The 21,306-nt window shown below is 44.4% G+C and overlaps 1 protein-coding gene across 1 annotated transcript in view; it reads right to left on the minus strand.

Moving 5' to 3' along the window:
- Positions 1-5,395: 5,395 nt before the first annotated feature.
- The window catches only part of COL21A1 (collagen type XXI alpha 1 chain), a 191,530-nt gene continuing 175,619 nt past the window's right edge, over positions 5,396-21,306 (minus strand). Inside the window, exons 29-30 of the mRNA XM_053286444.1 lie at positions 10,465-10,542; positions 5,396-8,891 (exon numbers count right to left, since the gene is read on the minus strand). Of these exons, the coding sequence (XP_053142419.1) occupies positions 8,704-8,891; positions 10,465-10,542 (266 nt within the window). The 3' untranslated portion in view covers positions 5,396-8,703. The remainder of the gene's footprint in view (positions 8,892-10,464; positions 10,543-21,306) is intronic.

Here is a 21,306-nt window from a genome sequence, read left to right on the forward strand (position 1 = left end):
CTCTTTCCAAAGGTTATAGTGGCCTTTTGCACCTTATCCATTTGCAAGTCCAGGGGAGATGTTCTGCTGTTTGACCACTCAGAACTGCCATCCCCACCACTCCGCTTGAGAGGATCCATGGCAGCAGCAGGGTGGCGCGAACAGGAAGAGCGGCTTTTGTAAGACATGCATGGGATCATCTCGCACCAGACCACCAACAAGGCAGGCAGGTGCATGGTGTTGGAAAGGCACGCCGCTCTTAAATCAGGTGACGGTTGGATGCTGCCAGTGGGTGCAGCTGTGGCCCTTTAAAGGATCTAGCAAGGATATACCTAGATTCGCCATGCACATTGCAACTCTTCAAGGATTGGATTGAAAAGTGAAGTGTTCACATTTTGCCCCCAAAACTTGTTGTGTACCTATGTCTCTGCCACTTGCTCTTTAGCTGTCTTGTATGTGCGTTGGAAAGGGGTGGGGTTGGTGTCTGCATCAGGTGTGGAACTTTACTTCTTCTCCTCTGCTGGCATTTCACTGCCGAGTTGACCCAGAGCCCAAGCTGGCATGGGATGGGGATGTCGGATGCTTTGTGGAGCATATCAGGAAAGAAGGTAGGGGTGTGTGGAAGGGGTGGCTTCAGACCCACAGGAGCAATGCCGTTACTGGGGACCATGGGCAAGCAATGTCCTTGCGCTGGTGACAGGAGCAAAAATACTCTGGTGCTGGAAGCAGGTGCTGTGAAAGCTGTTGCAGTCTATCATCACAAAGCTGCAGTGGGAGGTGAGGGTCATGATCCCCCTGCATTCTCTGCCCTTACAAAGAGAACAACCTTTCCCCCTTTGTCAATCTCAAGTACAATGGGTGATTTGTTGGGTGGAAAAGGCACCAGCGGGCATGGATGTGATCGTAAGGTGCATCAATTCTATTTTTGAACAGTCAATGTGGGAAGAGAGGGAATCAATCCTCTCTTGTGGCGGCGGGGGGCGGGAAGAGGAAGGAAGCCCCAGTTTGTCTTTCTTCAAGGAGGACCCTCACAAGGGGGGTGCAGGGAACCTCATATTAACCCATAAATAACCACTTTTTAAAGCTTTTTATTGACAACCATGGCCAGGAGGGTCCCCACTGCTGCTTTCATGTTATCATAGAATGACAGGATATGCTTCCACACAAGGATCACTGGGGGGCGGAATCCCTTCCCAATGCTGCAATCGTAAAGTTGGTGTGGGAACAGCCCTCCCTCTTCAAGCTCTGGATGTACAGAACACAGGCCAATCCTCCTGAGCAAAAGTAGGGGCACCTGCCTTTGTGAGGCTCCACCTTTATGGGCAGGTAACATCTCCCAGAAAAACCATCTATATATTTAATTCTCTTAGGCACACCCATTGCTAATCCCATGCATGGCAGCTCTTGAGAGAGCTGCTGATTAGCAACGGGGGGCCGTGTGGTGGAGGGGGAGAAGTTGATGGCCGGCCACCGGAGAAGACGGGTGGCTGGCGGACAGGTGAGCGGTCCTGGCCAGTGGCCATCCAGAGTGGCTGTAACTAGCGAGTGGGCCCAGCAGACGGGCAGCTGCGAATGGCAGGCACGAACAGCAGGCGGGCCTGGCAGGTGGGCGGGCGGAGCAGCTGCAACCAGCAGGCAGGCGGGGTGGCAAATGGCAGGCTGCTGAAGTGGCCACAAATGGAAGGTGGGCTTGGCAGATGGATGGCCACAACCGGTGGACAGGCAACCACAGCGGCTGCAACCAGCAGGGAAGAAAAAAGTGGCTGTGGGCGGGGGGAGAAGAAGTGTGGCAAGCAAAAAAGCGGCAGGGAGAGGGGTCACTAGGGGCACAGAAGCTCTGTGCCAGATCAGCTAGTTGTTTTATTAATTTGCATTAGAGCTGCCTTGAGCTGCAGGAGCAACTGTGAAGTTGTGTCACAGGAGAATGGTTTCTGGAATGCCCCCCCACCTAGTGCCCCCCTCCCACCAGCAACCAGCCCACTGCCCACCCAAATATTTCAGGTACTGCTCTGCACATACCCACAAAGACCCCTTTGCCATCTGGATCTGGAAGGGCCCCTTGCCAGTCTTGCACATTAATGATTGTACTATTGTGTGGCTTGGAAGTTCCTGCAAGGCATTGCTGCGCATGCAGTGAGGAAAGGGTTAAAATGTCTTTGCCTCACCAAAAGCAGCCTGAAGGATGAAAAGGCAGGATCACGCTGGGCACACTCCCTCAGAGATTGTGCAGCTGCCTTAATCACAATGGCAGCAGCCTTAACAATGTCCTGATGTTCAGAATGCGTTTCTGGGCTCCAGGCACTATTTTGCGGCAAAATAAACCAGTGAGCCCATTCTTACAACTCAAGTTAGTGGATAAGAGTTAACCCAGGCAGCTCGTGTCATCTGGGTCACTGGGAGGCCTCCCAACTCACCTACTCCAGACCAGGGCAGCCCAGATCAGTAGCCCAGGAAAAAAGTGAGATGGGGAAAACTGGAGCCCACCCTACCTCACTTTGTGGTTGTCTGGAGCAGGGATTCTTTCTCAACGCTGGGTCCCCAGACGTTCTTAGACTTCAGCTCCCATAATCCCCAGCCCCAGTGGCCTTTGGTTGAGGATTATGGGAGTTGAAGTCCAATAACATTTGGGGACCCAACATTGAGAATCCCTGGTCTGGAGCACCACTGTGGTAAAAACAGCTGCTGGGATTGGGAGCCATAGAGTGCTGGGGACAGCGAGGCCAGGCAGAGGAGCACTGCTGCACAGGTACGGGTTGCCTCTTTGCTGCTCGCATGGTGCATTGTGGGATACAGGAGGACTTCCGATCCCACTTGGGGCATCTGCTGCCACACTTGTGTGGGCACGCAAGCAGTATAGCCCAGAGGAGGCTCCAATCGTCTGGGGTAAGGCAGGCAGGATCCTGCCTTCCCCTCCCACCCCACCCCGCATTGGTCATGTATGTTTCAATACTAGCAGCCCATTACTAATTTATTTTATTTATTTATTTTTACATTTATATCCCGCTCTTCTTCCAAGGAGCCCAGAGCGGTATACTACATACTTGAGTTTCTCCTCACAACAACTCTGTGAAGTAGGTTAGGCTGAGAGAGAAGTGACTGGCCCAGAGTCACCCAGCTAGTTTCATGGCTGAATGGGGATTTGAACTTGAGTCTCCCCAGTCCTAGTCCAGCACTCTAACCACTACACAACGCTGGCTCACATCCAACTTGATTATTACGATGCACTCTAAAAAGGGCTACCCTTGAAGATTATTCAGAATCTGCCACAGATGCAGAATGCTGCCTCCAGGCTGTATCAGGAGCTTGGTTTGTGGACTATATTACTCCAACCTTTCTTTATCTGCACTAACTTCTGAGTTGCTTACAGATCAGTGCAAAGTTTTTGCTCATAACTTTTAAAGCCAAAATGGTCTCAAGGCCATTGTACCTAAAAAAAACCCCTGCTTCACTCCATAGAAATCTGGCCAATCATTGAGATCATCTGGGGATAATCTTCTGGTTCCTTCCTTCATCGGTTGAAATGAGGCTGATGGAGACTCAGAACAGAACATTTTCCTTTCCTGAATCCAGAATGTAGAACTCCCTCAGGCATGAGGCCTATCTAGACCCCTCCAACACTGTATTTTTAAAGGTAAATACCATCCCTTTTTGCTGGTTACGTGGCTTGGTGGGTGGGAGGGCATTTAGGTTCCCTATCTTGCATTGTTTTCTGCAATATATTCCTGCTGTTTTCTTATTCTTTTGTATGACTGGTTTTTAATTTGATATTTATATATTAATTCAATGCTTTACACTGCCTTGAATGCATTTTAAAGGCAAAGAGACAGTACAAAAAGTGCAAATAAACATGTATGAATTCCAAAATCAGTCAATTGATTTGCTACAGTACTTCTCTCCAAACCATTTTTATTGCATAAATTAAAACATAGAAAGAGGGAATTGCAACAAAGAACAGACATTTTGACATATATATGTATATATGTCAGCTTCAGTGTTCTATAATTGATGTTCAACAATTGATTTGTTGGTTATTTCCACTGGACTTTTTAAAACTGGCAATTTGAATCTTGACTGAATGCAATTCACCCTGGTTCTAATGCTGAACTTGGCTGCAGTCCAAAGTCTAGTCATCCAGTGACCTGACATTGCTGCCTACGTGCCAGACCTAGCAATGGATATACTTGTGCAGCACATATCTTATGATTCAGACATAAGACATGCTCTGCATCCAAAACTGTATGGGAGCCTACCTGGGCAGTTAGCCACTGGTGTTAAGTGGCATCCATCCATCCAATAGGGGCAATTTTCAGCCATGACAGATGACAAGGAAACCCCTCATTATAAGAAGCTGTCCCTAGCATAGTTCAAAATCACGTGAGCCACATGGGTGCCACTCCATCAAGCAGCTAACCATAGTTAGCTGGCCTTGTGATTTGAGATCCTGGTGGCAACCACACACCTGGGATAACATCAGAATCAGCGACTATCTACGACCTAACCCAGATATTTTTAAATATTTAAACCAGTGTGGTGCAGTGGTTAGAGTGCTGGACTAGGATTGGGGAGACCCAAGTTCAAATCCCCATTCAGCCATGATACTAGCTGGGTGACTCTGGGCCAGTCATTTCTCTCTCAGCCTAACCTACTTCACAGGGTTGTTGTGAGGAGAAACTCAAGTATGTAGTACACCGCTCTTGGCTCCTTGGAGGAAGAGCGGGATATAAATGTAAAATAATAATAATAATTTTAAACCATTGGATTTTGCCTTTTTAACAGGAAACCCACATGAAAAGCCTGATCAATATGCAAGTTATTATTCTAATAACACATGATTCTAAATTACAACCAAGAAAATATCTAATGTGTTGTATTTGGGTCAATCACATTCGCTGACTGAATGTGAGTTAGTGCAAAAGCATTTTGTTTTGCCGCCACCTGCTGGATATAATGTAAGAAAGAATTTTAAAAGCATTTATAGCAATTAGCAAGCACCCTTTATCACACTTAGAAAAATTCCATTATATCAAGGTGATAAAAGCTTAGAGTAGAGTTTAAAGGTAAATTAAATGCCACCAAATAACTAGACAACTTATTATTTTCTTCAAGGTGAAACAATAGTTTCACACAAAACAGAAAGCTGATCTTGGAATGGCATTTTATAAATCAGTGTTCTATTAGTGCTGTGTGTTCTCCCTCAGTCCTCTATACACAAGCTGAATACTTTGCAGGTGCAATAGGAAACCCCCAGTGCCTACATAGCATTTACTACGTAGAAGACAACAGGAATTCCATCCATGTATGCTTTGGATTGTACCCAGAGATTACCAAATTTGTAAACAGTCCAATCTGCAAATAAAGGAACAGAATTCAGGTGGTGCCTTAAATAAAAATCCAGCCCAATAAGTTAAAAACAAACTTTGCATTAATAAAAATGATTTTTATTACAACAAATTCTGCAAAAAATTATTTTACCTTGAATGTCAAGCATATAACAAATGACAACAGAAAAAAACATGAACAAAAGGCCAGTCATAAAGCTTTGAGATGAGTGCAACAAAAGACTTTTTGCATTAATGCTTAAAATGGCTTCAAATTCCAATGGAAATTGTACAACTGAGTTGATTAGAATGCCAGCAGTGCTTCTTCATTGCATCTCATTTCATGAAATGAACACAGAAAGGGCTTACTTAAAATGTACAAAGAAGCAGCATAATGAACACTGTAGTTACCTAGTAAGCATAAGCATATTTTGTAAACCTTTGTTTGACAACTGCAGTCCTACAGAGCATAGCAAAAATGACAGCACCCAGTTCTACAGTCAGGCTGAAATTATTAAATATGGTTGAACTTTCTTGTGCAAAGGTATGATTTCTTAAAATTTCTGGTAGAGTATAATTCAGAAACCAATTTTTTTTAAACTCGCAAACAATTGTTTATTGCTTAAGGTGCTTTCAGAGGTTTCTTAGCTTGCAGATGGAAAAGTATAATTGGATCTTTGCACAAATTCACTGAGGACAATATGGGTATAATTGTAGCTGCATGAAAATGCCTGATGTTAAACTAGCCCCCGTTTCCTTTTTAAAAGACTTGGGTTCTTTATTTCTCTAAAGAAATCTGCAACCTGTGAAATATGAAACCTATAGAAATGGGTGAGATTTACACACATATGAACTAACAGCCAGCCACGTTCCATCAACATTAAGATGCTGTATACGCAGACTGAATTGTGAAACATTTCACAGTGATGTACACATGATCACCAAAGTTGGAGGGGTGAATCCAGCTTCTGGTAAAGTCAATAAAAATGCTGCCAGTTGACTTCACAAGGAAGCAGTAGTGTAACTGGGCTAACATCAGATGCTAAAATTCACTCACAGGATATCAGAGCCTCAGTTCAATTAGTGTCACTTGTACCTTAACACAGTGGCCAACATCCTGACTGATGAAGCGCTTGCATAATGAAAGTTGCACCTGTGCAAAAAGATCACATGGTTGTTCTAAAAACCCCAACAATTTGCACAGTTGCACAAAAGTTTCATTTACAACAAATGAGACATGCTGCAGTTGTGCACTGCTGTGCAAGCATACATGTGATAGCGCAACATAGGGATGTGCGAACTGGCTTGAGGTTGAGCCAGTATGCCCTTGAGCTGGACCGGGCCTGGTTTGGCTTGAGGGCAAGCCGGACCCCCTGGGTTGGCTCAGGGCTGGTTCGGAGTTCTAATTTTTTTTTTTAAGTGAAGACTTACCGCCAGGTCCAGCAGCCTCTGGGAGCTGGTGCTGTGGCTGTGTGTGTAGGGATGTCTCTGGAGGTTCCCTCTCAACCCCCCAGTCCTCTGTGGTTGCCATGTATGCACCCTGGCCATTTGCATGGCCGGGTCATGAGCCAGGCCACACAAATGTCCAGGGTGCATGCGCGGTGGCCATAGAAGACCGGGGCAGGCCGGTGGGGGAGGGACCTCCGGAGACACACATCCCCATGGCCGCAGCAGCACCCCCGGAGGCTGCCAGAAAGTCTTTTAAAAATGTTTTTAAAAACTTTTAGTACCCTGAATTGGCTCATATTTGAGCCAAGCTGAGGTTCTAGTTTGGGGGCACAAAACCAAACCTGCCTGGTCTGTCTCAGACTCAAACCAAACCAGACAAACAGGTTTTGTGCAACACTAGTCTGGAATGCAAGCTCCAGACATCACACAAGTAGCTGGTGCAACAGCTTTGCACTAAAACAACATCCTTGCAGAAGCACTTCATTAGTCAGAATGCCAGCCAACTAGGGATGTGCTTGGAACTGTTCAGCGCTCCATTTCAGGAGTGCCGAACTGGTTCCAGGGACCCACATTTGAACCGGTTTGAAGGGCAGGTTTGGTTTAAGGGGCAGGGGAGGTGCTGCCTATCTGCCAGCCCCTACACTGCTGCTTCCGTTGTCCCCCCCCCCCCCCGGCGCTCTTGTAAAAAGTGGATACGCAGAAGTGCAGTGTCCCTCCCTACGCCCCGGTCAACATCGCAATGTAAATGACCAACATTTGTCCTTGTGCATACCATGCGCAAGCGCATCAGCCACTTCCATCGTGATGCTGACTGGGGTGCAGGGATGGATGCTGCAGTCCCGCACACCCGCTTTTTACGAGAGCGCTGGTGGGGGGAAAGAGTGGGGTGCGGGCTGGCAGGTAGGCAGTGCCTCCCCTGCCCCTAAAAGGAATTCCCTGCCCTCCTGGGAGTGCACAAAACCAGTTCCTTGCACATCCCTACAGCCAACGAGACTTAGATTAACCATGTCTTATTTGTTCCATTGCTTTCAAACTGAAAGGTTCTAGGGATGTGAGGATTTCCCACATTCCATTCCTTGTTTTCTCTGGATCACTCTGCCTTGTATTCCATTCTTCCCAAATTCATGTTTAACTTGGAGAATTTCTAAAAGAAGTTTCGGAACGGGTGCATACACAGTTTGTCACCGCTTTCAGCTTCTTTAGTTCACTTGCATCTCTCCCCCTTAATATTACTGATGCACACACCTGCAGGAATAAGACACTGCCAAAAGCCATCTTGAAGTAATTCTATGTATCAAGATTCTTCTTTTGTAGCATTTTACTGATACACATGTGGACTCCTGCACACTGGCAAAACATGACACAAGAGAATCTGGATATGACTGTATATACAACGACATCCTATTTGTTTTTTTGGTCAATCCACACATTGATGAAGTTCACATGTGCATCAGTAAAACACCACCCAAAGGAAATCTTGGTGCAGTCATATATACAATCACATCAAGATGACTTTTTTTCAGGGTTCTTTCTTCATTGGTATTGCAGAGAAAGGAAAAGACACAAAGTAATAGAAGGAACTGAAAGGTGCAGTGCTACTGCACTTTCACAGTATTTGGTGCAAAATTCAGAAAAAAGGAATAGAGGACTCCAAACGAGTTGGTTCTGCTTTGGAAACAAGACGGATGAATCTGGAACTCCAACATCTGGGAAGAAATTCAGGAGGAGGAGAATTTTGGAAGTGATCACTAAGTTGAACTGGGTCAGGGCCCAGAAGTTTAATCTATCCAAAAGGCCTCAGATTTTTAGAGTCTTATAAGTGAATATGTAATATTACTTTACAACTAGAGGTACTTTAGTTCCTGGGAAAGGGGATTATTGCTAGTCATCTTCCTGAGACTTGAAAGATCATAAAAGGCAAGCACCAGGCTTAGTTTGTCAACTAATATATATCAAATTAATAGTTTGGTCCTTTTCTAAATGGGTCTCTCCCTACAATTACACTAAAGCATAAAGATGGGTCACAAATTCCAGGGGGTCCAGTTTGTCCAGCAATTCCTGGATTTCCACGGTCTCCATCTTTACCAGGTTCCCCAGGTTCTCCAGGACGTCCTTCTTTACTTACCCCAGGTGGGCCTTCAGGACCTTTATATTACATGAAACATATATGTGGAAAATGTTTAGTTCCTATACAGCACTAAGGTTTCAGCCTGATTATGTCAAAGTAGTTTAGGTTTAAAACAGTTTTTTATTTTTTTTTATTTTTATTTTTGCATTTATATACTGCCTTTCGTTAAAAAGATAACCCCAAGGCGGTTAGAGTGAGAGCCTAAAAACCACGTTAAACAGGGAGCCTGGCTGCATGTGCTCTTTTGCTTAAGGAGCAGCTGCAGCAAAGAGGAAGCAATTAACCATTTTCTCTTGTGCTACTGTCCCGATGAAAATTACACTCCCCAGGCTGCTCATAGAGGAAAGCTCCCTTCATATCACAATCACAATCCTGATGACAAGCTTCATCCATTTAAGCAGACACTATGCATTTGAGAACATAAGAGTCCTGCTGGATCAGGCCCATGACCCATCTAGTCAAGCATCCTGTTTCACACAGGGGTCCACCAGATGCTTCTGGGAACCCACAGGCAAGAGATGAAGGTGTGTCCTGTCTCCTACTGTTGCTCCCCCTGCAACTGGTATTCAGAGGCATCTTGTCTCTGAGGCTGGAGGTGGCCTATAGCCATCAGACACCAGCCTCAGAGGCAAGATGAGGGCCCAACTACACAGTACATTAAAAGGCACTGGCCTACATCCAAACTTAGAGTGGTGCATGGGAAATGTTTTTCATATGACCAACATCTCAATATAGGGGCCCTTTTGAGGATATGTTATGATGCGAAGGCATTATCTTAAGTTGTAAATAACTGACAGTCTAGCACAGGGATTCCCAACAGGGTACTAGTACCCTTAAGGATACTTGAAGGGCTCTCAGTGATACCCAGAGTCCTCCTGCTTTCCCACGCTGCAGCCGCACTACTTGACTACTCCAGCCCTGGATTAAGTTACTCATAAGTGGTCTTACTGAAACAAAGTAATAGGACACATTTACTTGCCTCATTAGTTTCAATGGGAGTACTCGTAAGTAACTTAATCTGGATGTAAGTCAGTGACTGGAGTAGCCTATCTCACAACTGTAACATTTGAAATGTGTGTATACACACATGAACACACACACACACACACACACACACACACACACACACACACACACAAAATCTCTACGGGGTACCTGAGCTGAAGGTTTGAGACAATAGCTGCAGTGTAATTGAAGTTTGCAGCTTCATTTGCAATCTTCAACTATATCGCACTTATGGCGGTGAAGCCATAAATGGTGCAAGCATTATGGAGCAGGAGCAGAAAGTAGAAACTTGTCCAGTTTATGATTGCTCAGCATCAGTGCATGCATGTAAGAGAACCAGCCAGTGAGACCAGCCACCACTGATGTTGGAGGCCTGGTGCAAGAGAGCCTGCTGGATGTCTTGCATGCACTCTCTGCGTGTGTGTGTGTGTGTGTGATGTCAGTGCCATGCTCATTCAGGGGGCAGGGCAGCACGGTGGAGGTTGCCTTGAGTGGTGGCAGGAAGCAAGTTGCTGCATTCTTAGAACAAGCACCTCTAAAACATTTAAACAAAAACATCTCACTAGCAAGCAGTGCTTCTTTTACCTGGAGGACCTGGTGGGCCTGGCATTCCAGGGGCTCCAAATCCTTGGCTTCCTTTAGCTCCATTTTTTCCTGGTGGGCCTGCAAGGTATCCAAACATAGAGAAGTGAATCACCAATTCTCAATTGTGCACTGGGGCATGCTAATGTGCTGTGGGGGTTAAACTGGTTAATTAAAGGCTCCCATCAGCCCAAACTTCTCATCTCTCCCCTTGCCCCCTTCTAACTGGTGATAGAGAATTCTGCTTGATTGGAACATTTATTCACTCCCAATGCAGAAATGCAGCAGAATTCCACATCCTCAGAGACAGCCGTATATTTCTGCATGGGGCACTGCTTTGATGTAGCCTATTGGCTCCTTCCAAACGGAGACAAGCCAAGAGCAGTGATGTATGCAGAAAACTGGCCCCTCTGCATCCAAGCAGGACACAGGAAGCGGTCTTCTGCTGAGTCAGACCACTGAAGTGTCTAGGTCAGTACTGCCTGATTATTGACCACCAGAAACTCCCAGAGTTCTGTGGATACCTAACAGGCTGTCTCTTCCTGTACATACCTTCCTGAATGCTTCATCCATCACCTGAGGCAGTGCTTCAGGTGCATTCACTGGCTATCACATGTGCAAAGCAAGGGGAAAGGGGCAGTCACAGAATGAAAAAAACAGTGGAAAAGGGAAAGAGAATTCCCACTGTGACTACATACAGATATGAATGCAGATTATCAAACAATAACAATGTAAGAAATATGTATATTCAAAATAAGAAATAAATATATTCAAAAATAGTGAAAAAGTGTACAATCAATGATTAATGATCCATGACATGAACATAATAAACAATGTACAAAGAACCTTCTCACAATATGAAATATATAAACAGAAGCATATGTATTAAGGAAGGAGGGTGAGGTAGGCAAAATGGACTGCAGGATGGAGTGGGCAAAGTCCCATAACAAATTCAAAATCCAGATGGAAATGGCAAATAGCCAAAACACTGCATAAGACGTAGTGTCCTAAGAAGTGTGAAATTCCTCAATGGCAGGATGTTCAATGCTGAATCAGTGATAAACGCCCACTGCAAGTCCAGGGGGGGAAAACACTCTGCACAAATCAAAAATGATTCATGAAGAAAGGTGGAACAACTCTTCCAGCTATACCGTTTCGCCCATAGAGCTTCGTCATCCCAGCCCGGTTTTGCACGTGCAAAACTGCCAGGATTGGGTCGATCCCAGAGGCAACATGGCGGCAAACCCACCTAATTAGTTACCCTCTAAAATTAGGTTAAGGGAGTGAGCACATTTTTTTGCTCATGTGGCAGCCACAGCTGCCACACTGTGGGGAGTCCGGGGAGGGGGATGATCCCCAGGATGCACCATGCACTTGCGTGATGCATCCTCGTAGTTCCAGGGCCTGGGAAGATACACTCCAGCCCCCAAACCTCCCTGCTGCCTCGCCAAATGGGTAATCGTCTGGGTATGTGGGGAGCTCGGCCAGGAGCACAAGCAGGATCATCTGTGGGGAAGGTGAGTATAACCCGCCTTCCCTGTAGCCCACTGCAGTGAGAAGATGCTCACTGTCTGAGGCTTAGAAGGTATCAGAGTCTTTTCAGTGATTGTGCTGATCCTTTGGAACTCCCTCCCCAAGGAGGCTAGAAAAGCCCCTGTTTTATATGTATTTAGGTGCCAGGAGAAAACATTGTTTGAATGGAGGCTGCTGAGTGGAGTCCTGCTGCTTTGACTGAAGGGTGTTGATTTTTATTTTCTTTCTCCCCTTAAAACTGTTTAATATTGTGGTGGGTTTTTATTTTTACTTTATTGATCTCGTTGGCAACTTCAGATCCTTCTGGAGAAGTAGGACACATGTTTTTAAATAAATAAAAAGTCAAGCATGCTTCCAATTTCCAGTTCAGGAAAAAAGTGTGCCAAAGCTATCAGAATGCTTGGGATACCTTGAAAAGTACTAGAGTTCTAACTTTAAGGATGGTAATGCAGCATATCGAGATGAAAGGGGCAAAGGCCCTAAGCAAGTTGATTTAGCATGGAAACACCATTCTAAACGCATGCAAGATTTCAGATCAAAAATTTCCAGAATGCAAAACATATATATATTTGTACCAGACGGCATAGTGTAATTACCCTGTTTGTGTCTTCAGACCACATATTTCAATTAAAGATGCACTTAAAATACTCTGGTGGTTTATGGAGATGTTACAACATTCCAGTAAGGAAACTGGAAAAGCACAAAAGTCAGGCAACAACAACAATTGGAAAAGTCTTTAGTTGATGAAACTGGAGCTTTAGAAAAGTAGGTTTAAGATTATCACTTTGGTATACAAATCTTTAAGGGGATGGAACTATTGAACAACATAACTTTACTAAAAACTTACTAATGATTACCAGGCATTGCCAATGGATAGCAAGCTTGAAACAAGAGTTTTTAAGTAAGGTATCTGTACAAAACAAAAACATTTCTTATGGTAAATTCCCATTTTTCTCAGCATCTAGGGTACCATGTCCTCTTGACTGAAAAGGAGGGCCAACTTCTGATTTCACCAGACAGAAGAGCTCCCTCCACTTCCCAGTCCAAAACTGGGCATTTCAAAAGTCCTTCAACTCTTGTATCTTCAGCATGCAAAAAACTGTGTTAACAACAACAGTAATAAGCAGCTTTGTAAGCAGAACTTTGCACATGAGCCCAAGACACTCTGCTAGATGGGTAAGCTGCCCTCCGGACATGTTGAAGAATGGATTTTTGCATCAAGGAAGTTTCCTTTTCTTCTCTCCCCCTTGTTCACAGGACAATCTTCATATAGGGGATACAGTAAAGTACTACTATGACCAAGGCAGGCTCAACAGAACAGCAGCAAATTAACCCTTGTTGCAGCACTATGCACCAAAAGGCCTCATTGGCCATGTTTCAGAGATCCACTTTCTAATTCTTGGGAAATATGAACACTGCTGCCCCTTGTAGTGGCTCCACCAGGGGCTTAGCCACCATTGTGCAAGAGGGTTCAAAGAACCCAGGCCACCAATGGCAAGAGCTGTCGAAGAAGCCCCCAGGGATATGGCTCGGGCTCTGGAAGAGCCCTGAACGAACAACCCCACTGCCATGGCCCAGGCTACCAGGAGCCAGCGAGCGCTTGCCGATCTTTTTCCAGGCGGCGTTTGCTGCCTGAAAGGGAGAATAGATGCTTTCAGGCAGCAAGCGCTTTCAGGAAGGGCTCGCTCGGGCTCTTCAGAGCTCGAGGCCAAAGGGGGCATGGCCCCAGGCTCTGAAGAGCCTGAGCAAGCCCTTCCCTTTCATTTCAGGCAGTGCTTGCTGCCTGAAAGCATCTATTCTCCCTTTCTCTCCCTCTCTGAGGGAGAGAAAGGGGCATAGATGCTTTCAGGCAGCAAACACTGACTGGAAAAAGATCGGCAAGCCCTCGCTGGCTCCTGGTTGTCTGGGCGGAGGTGGGGGGTTCATTTGGGGTGCATGGCCGGGATGTCAGCAGAGGGGCTGCCAGGTGGGGCTGGACCCAGGTCGCCGCTCAGCTGGCTCTGCGCCTGGGCTCCACAGATTTCTTCCCTAGGAAGCCTACTCAAAAGCCAGGTTCATTAGGAATAGCTGTGGGGATATAACAAGAAACAGAAGAACAACAAGAAAAGGGAAGTTTTGCAATCAGAAAAAGAGTGGAGTTCTCAGGTGCTCCCAACTAAGCCTGCTCCTAGCCCAACAGAAAGAGCTGTCTGAGAAGCTGGGGATTTTTTTCTCTGGTGGAGGCAAAATTTGGTCCTCTCTTACAAGAGATGCTGCTTTCCAGGATACTGAGCCTGGAGACTTTACACACATGGCTTTTAATTCAAATCCACTCCGGATTGGAGTGTGCCAGTCCACATATTAGTTGTATTTACCCTGAAGTATCATGGACCAGTACAGACATGACTCTGCTTTCCCCTGAAGCAAGGCTGGGCATGCTGGCTTAGCCCGTAGTATATCTGGCTTTTTAAAATCCTGTATTTCCAGCATTTTTTGAAGAAAACCCGACTTTTTCCTTTGATGTGTGGAGGGGCCACTGCCGGCAATTTGGCTTACTCGCACTTTTGTGTTTGTTTGTTTGTTTCAAATGTCTGCTGAGTAGATTTCTGTAAATCTACCCAGGTGTCAGCAAAGGAGAGTTTGACAGCTCAGTCTGGTGTGTTCTTAGAGTGACTTGCAATTCTAAGCACTGGGGGTGGGGTGGGGAGTGTTGTGGCAGATTGATGCAATTCTATGGAGTCCAGAAGCGGGGGCGGGGGGAGGAAGGAATTCCTGAGTTAAACACACGCACAAGCAAAATGTGTGTCTTCAAAGTTTGGTCACCATAGCAACACAGCTTACATATGCAGATGTTTGGATATGCAGATGTTTGGAAGCTTAACAATGGAGACTGCAAGTTGGGGTTAAGTTCTGTTGCTTTGACTGGTCACTTTTGCGGACATCTGGCTGGCTGTCAAACTAAAAAAAGGTACTACTGAAGGGAGGCGTCCTGCACCTCCTCCTGGGATGTGATTGGTTGGAGGGGAAAAATTGAAACAAACAGTGGGAACGCACATAGGCGAAAGATCGCAGGGAGTGCAGGAGGAGCCCACAGCTATGTAAATTGTCAATTTAATCTCCAAAGTAAACATCTTGCGAATCAAAGCAAAGCAGATTCACTCTTCAGATACCCCTCAAGGCATAAAGTCATGTGTGAAAAACCTCCTGGTGGAAGATGCCCTGAGCAAACCTATACAAGATGGTCTAAAAAGCTGAAGAAGTTAGCTGAAGAAGCTGAAAAAGTATTCTCTAATATACCCTGCTCCTAAAATAGGGTTTTAAAAATATCAACACTTTGCATTGCTACCCTGTTTATAGAATAGCCTTCCCAGTGAGGCTTGCCTGGCACCATCACTTTTTTCTTTTAGACACCAGGTGAAGACATCTCTCATCAACCAGGCCCTTTCAAAACATTTTTAAAAATTGGAGGGTGGGGTGGTGAGGTAGGGTGCTGGGTTTTTTTGTTTTTATTTTAATGAGCTTTTAATTATGTTTTATTCAATTGTCTTATTTGGTGAGTCAGCCCATTTGTTATGAGGTGGTCAACAAGTAACATTGTTATTATTTATTGCATTTAGCCCAGAAATTAATTAGAATCCAGTGCAGCTAATTAGCTCTTTACACTGCAAAACATGGTCTATGCAGTTAACACTAGCTGATATCCATATTAACATTTGCACACTGAATAATGTTTCATGTATGCAACAGGGGAGGGTTAATTTTTGCCAATCTTCCATTCTTTCTTCTGCCCTCTGTGCCTTCCAAAAATACATCCCTGAAGATCACTGCCTGTATGAAATGTAATTAAGTGTGTGCAGCATTAATCAGCCAACAGCTTGGAGTTTTGTGGCTGCAAGATGCTTTTCGCATGAGACTTTTTAAGCACTTTAACTAGCATCTTGAATGTAGAGGGTGCATTCACATATCAGCTAGATTTACCCCAAAGTCCCTGTGAGTTATCGGGGAGCAGTTCACACACAATTTGGGTTTTTCCCTGAGCATTAAAGTGTAACCCAATTTATATCCAGGGTAAAAAAATTCCACTATTTGTGTTACTTTTGGGGGACAAATTTGAGCTCACAGTAAAGCCTCCCCACAAACTCGTGGTAAAATCTACTTTGCATAAAAGCCCCAAGTGAAGTTCTCAAACAGTATTCAGGGGCAGCTCCATGTAGAACAAAATCTAATCAAAGATTACCAAGGCATATATGAAGGTGACAATATCCTTTAAAAGAATTATTTGTCCCTTACAAAAGGGCCTTTTCCACAGGTGTCTGTGCATACTCCCTTTAAGCAAATACTGGGGTTGTTTTATTATTTATTTACACAGTCAGACAGGTGTTATTGACTGGTTTGTTTTATCCAGACATTGAGTCCTTCCCAAGGACCTGAGATAGCTGAATTTTATTATCAATGTTGTTGCTGTTGTTATAGATATCGTCACAGAATATAGGCTGTTCACAGTAAAGTTGCTTTTTGTAATTGGCTGATGGTGATTTCTGTGGCCCCTATGGTGTCGAGGTGCTCTTCAAGGTCTTTTGGAACTGCACCCAGGGCACCAATTACCACTGGGATTATTTGGGTCTTTTTCTGCCACAGCCTTTCAATTTCAATTTGTAGATCTTTGTATTTTGTGATTTTTTCTATTTCTTTTTCTTCTATTCTGCTATCCCCCGGTATTGCTATGTCGATTATTTTGACTTGTTTTTCTTTCTTCTCCACTACAGTTATATCTGGTGTATTGTGTGGCAGATGTTTGTCTGTTTGTAGTCGGAAGTCCCATAATATTTTTACATCTTCATTTTCTACCACTTTTTCAATTTTATGGTCCCACCAATTCTTGGCTACAGGTAGCTTGTATTCTTTGCAGATGTTCCAGTGTATCATCCCTGCTACCTTGTCATACCTTTGTTTGTAGTCAGTCTGTGCGATCTTTTTACAACAGCTGATTAGGTGGTCCACTGTTTCATCTGCTTCTTTACAAAGGCAGCACTTGCTGTTTGTTGTGGATTTTGCGACTTTTGCTCTTATTGCATTTGTTCTTAGTGCCTGTTCTTGTGCAGCCAGTATTAAACCCTCTGTTTCTTTCTTCAAGTTGCCATTCTTAAGCCATTGCCAGGTCTTGGTGATGTCTGATTTTCCACTTATATTGTGCAAATATTGACCATGCAGTGGCTTCTTTTTCCATTTTCCTGCTTGGTTCTTGACTTGTTCTTTCTTGTAGGCCTGCTTTGTTTGGTTGGTGTTGAAGTTTTGCGTTATTGACCATTTTAAGCGCATCTTCTTCACTGTCCTTGATATATTCTTCAAGGCCTCTTTTCTCCTCCTCTACTGTTTGATGGACTTACAGCATTCCTCTTCCACCTGAGCTGTGAGGGAGGTAGAGCCTATCTACATCACTGCGGGGGTGCAGAGCATGATTGATGGTAATGATTTTCCTGGTCTTACGATCTAGCGTCTCTAGCTCTGCCTGGGTCCAGTCTATTATTCCTGCAGTGTATCTGATAACAGGTATAGCCCAGGTGTTTATGGCTTGTATGGTGTTCCCGCCATTGAGTTTGGACTTGAGGATTTTTCTAACTCTCCTGATGTATTCACTTCCAATTTTTCTTTCAACTTCAGTGTGTGCAATGTTATCAGCCTGGAGAATGCCCAAGTATTTGTAATGTTCTTTCTCTTCCAGGCACTTGATGTTACTTCCATTGGGCAGTTCTATTCCTTCTGTTTTTCTTATTTTCCTTCTGTTCATTATTAATGCAGCACACTTGTCTAGTCCAAACTCCATTGCTATATTGCTACTGAATATACGGACGGTGTTTAGCAGTGATTCAGTTTCTGACTGGGACTTTCCATACAACTTCAGATCGTCCATGTACAGCAGGTGGTTTATTTTACTGGGTGTTTTAGATGTTTGGTATCTGAGGCCTGTCATGGTGATTACAAACAACAGAGAGGATAGTGAGTCCCCTTGGAAAATGCCTCTTCTAATGCTAACCTGTCCACGTGTCTCGCCATTGATTGTTAACTGTGTACTCCACATGCTCATTGCTTTTTAAATAAATATCTGAATATTTCTGCTGACACCAGTTGTTTCTAAACATTTTAGTATCCATGTGTGAGGCAATGAATCGAAGGCTTTCTTGTAGTCAATCCATGCAACATTTAGATTTGTTTTTCTTCTCTTGCAATTTTCTAAAATCATTTTCTCAATCAGCAGCTGGTCTTTTGTGCCTCTGGTGTTCGGGCAATTTCCTTTCTGTTCAACTGGAAGTTGTTTGTTAGTTAATAAGTGTTGCATCACTTCATCTGCTATTATTCCAGTTAATAATTTGAACATGGTTGGCAGGCAGGTGATTGGTCTTTAATTACTTGGAACTGCACCTTTTGCTGGGTCTTTCATTATGAGATGAGTTTTTTATTATGCTTATGATTATGATTATTATTACATTTATATCCCGCTCTTCCTCCAAGGAGCCCAGAGCGGTGTACTACATACTTGAGTTTCTCTTTCACAACAGCCCTGTGAAGTAGGTTAGGCTGAGAGAGAAGTGACTGGCCCAGAGTCACCCAGCTAGTTTTATGGCTGAATGGGGATTTGAACTCGGGTCTCCCCGGTCCTAGTCCCGCACTCTAACCACTACACCATGCTGGCTCTTGTATGACCCGACTGCACTTGCACACAGTCGGATGGGGGGGGGAGTAGAAGTCTGGGTTCAACCTACCATCCCCCAGATGATGACTCACAGCCTGGGTGGCATGCAAGCTGAATGAATCTCCACACTGCTCCCAGCAGTGTTGGTAAACAGCACTGGCAGCGCTGGTAAAAAAATTGTTGTCCCAGCCTCCATGAATTCCACAATGTACCGCATGACATGTGAGATGCATTGGGGGCTTCCTCCAAGGGATAGGTGCTCTAGGCTGGTAGTAGCCCTGGTTGCACACGAGCTCATAGCCTAGATTAAGGGAGCACTCGCTCCCTAAACCTTGCTTAAACAGCCAGGCGAAGAAGCAGGGCTATGTAGTGCTGCCCCACTGGGAATGGGCCCAATCCTAGTGGCTCTTATGCGCAGCCTAACCCAGGCTGGATTCCCCTAGCCTTGGTTAGGCTGCGTGTGAGAACAGCTTCATTCTGTGCTGGCAGCTTTGACAGTGCTGATCATTGACTAAGGAGAGAAAGGTGTTTCCTGACTGTGCAAAACACCTGTTAGAGCCTCTGTGTGGACCCAATAAATCGAAGATCAACAAGTTAACCACCCTGGATGCCAGGTTTTAAAAAAACAACAGCACTACCCCTTCTCATGTGCAGGATGATGTTCAGATTCTGTGTGGTAGTGAACTTCAATTTGTGAATTGCCCTTGCTCCACTGGGACAAGTGAGAAGTTCTGGCCATCATCTCATTCTTCGGATCTGGATGCTTTAGTGTTTGTTGCCCCATTACCAAACAAGCACATCCCTCCATGCAAGGAGTGAACCATAGTTTTAGGGGTGCTTCCCCCAAAATTGTTGGCAGACATGTTTCATTATTGCTCTATGCCAGGCCTGCTCAACTTCGGCCCTCCTGCAGATGTTGGCCTACAACTCCCATAATCCCTGGCTATTGGCCCCTGTGGCTGGGGCTTATGGGAGTTGTTGTCCAAAAACAGCTGGGGGGCCTAAGTTGAGTAGGCCTGCTCTATGCGGATGATATTGCCCTTTTATCTCAAACCAGGATAGGTCTCAGTCGTGCTTTGACCTCCTTAGGTAAGTATACTGAGAAGGAGGCTTTAGAGATCAATTATTCTAAGACCAAGATAATGGTGTTTTCAAAGCACCCCAAAATCTTTAAATGGACAATAAACGGGCATAGTATTGAACAGGTTAAAGTTTTTAAGTATTTGAGGGTAGTATTCCACCAAGCTGGAACACATAAAGCCTATCTTGATTATATTTCCCAAGGTGCTCAACAGACGGCAAATGTAATTAAGTCCTTCTATTACTCTAGGGGTGCCTTTTTCGTACCAGCGGCTATAAAATTGTTGAAGGCCAAGATATATCCACAAATTCTTTATGGGGCGCAGATCAGTCCTCTGGAAAATTTCTCTCAGCTTGAAACAGTACAAACTAAATTCCTGAGGGCTATTTTTCAGGTACCCAGAGGTACAGCAAATGCCATCCTTTGTAGGGAAGCAGGGGTCACCACTTTGAAAGCAAAAGTATGGTTTTGCTTAATTAAATTTTGGTTAAGCTTGGTCTTCTTTCCAGCTGGTCTTGCCCCTTTAGTGTTATCAGACAGTTTTGTTTCCAAATGGAAATCAGCTCTGAAATTAAAATTGTATCACTTGGGCACGTCTCAAGAAGATCTTATTGGGTGAGGATTAGAGCAGCTCCGAGATATAGATTTGCAGGAGCAGTCCGCACGGTTACCCAAGAGAATTTACTTAGGTTCTCAAACTTTTAACTATAAAGCGGCTGAATATTTAGACCAGATCTTGGTACCAAAATTTAGGAGATTTCTGACCCTTGTGCGATTGAACGTTCTCCCTTCGGCAGTACTTGATGGTAAATTCAAATGACTTCCTTATGATCAGCGCTGTTGTCCCTGCGGCTCAGGGGATCTAGAGTCTATCACCCATGTTATTCTTTATTGCCAGTTTCATAAGGAAGCTCGCACCAAATTTATTGCTCCTATTTTAGCCACTTATCCTGGTCACACAGACCAATTTTATTTGGAAATGATGCTGGCTAATTTTAAACCTGTAATTGCAGATAACGTGGCAAAGTTCTGTTTTGTGGCATCGAAGCTCCGTAAAGACTGTATTAGTAATTTGAACAGTTTGTGATTTTGTAAACTTTTGAAATTTTTGAATTTTCTTATTTATGTTATTAATTGTTATTGTTTGTTAATCTGGTCTGTGACTGCAATAAACATACTACTACTGCTTAGGGGTGCTTCAGACCAATCAATTCATAAGAATGGATTCTAAATGGATGGCCCAAAATAACCTTTTAGCAAGAAACTGGCTATCCAAATACTCCCAGCTCTTCCTTTTACATTATGAGCAGAGTACTTTTCTTGAAGGCAGTTTATTAATTGGGCATTGGATTTGAAATGGCAAGAGAAACCAAATTGAGCTCAATTGTATGTGGCAGCAAATCTTATTGAAATGGCTATCTTCTGAATTGGTTTCCTTCAATACCAATTGCTGCATGGAACTAAATTCAAGGGAGGCAGATACGCATAAAGGAGTTTGACATAAAAGTAAACTATAGAATTCAATCAAAACTCAGAAATTAGAAAATGCACATTGGCCCAA

This window comes from Hemicordylus capensis, chromosome 1 (assembly GCF_027244095.1).
Source record: "Hemicordylus capensis ecotype Gifberg chromosome 1, rHemCap1.1.pri, whole genome shotgun sequence".
Taxonomy (NCBI): domain Eukaryota; kingdom Metazoa; phylum Chordata; class Lepidosauria; order Squamata; family Cordylidae; genus Hemicordylus; species Hemicordylus capensis.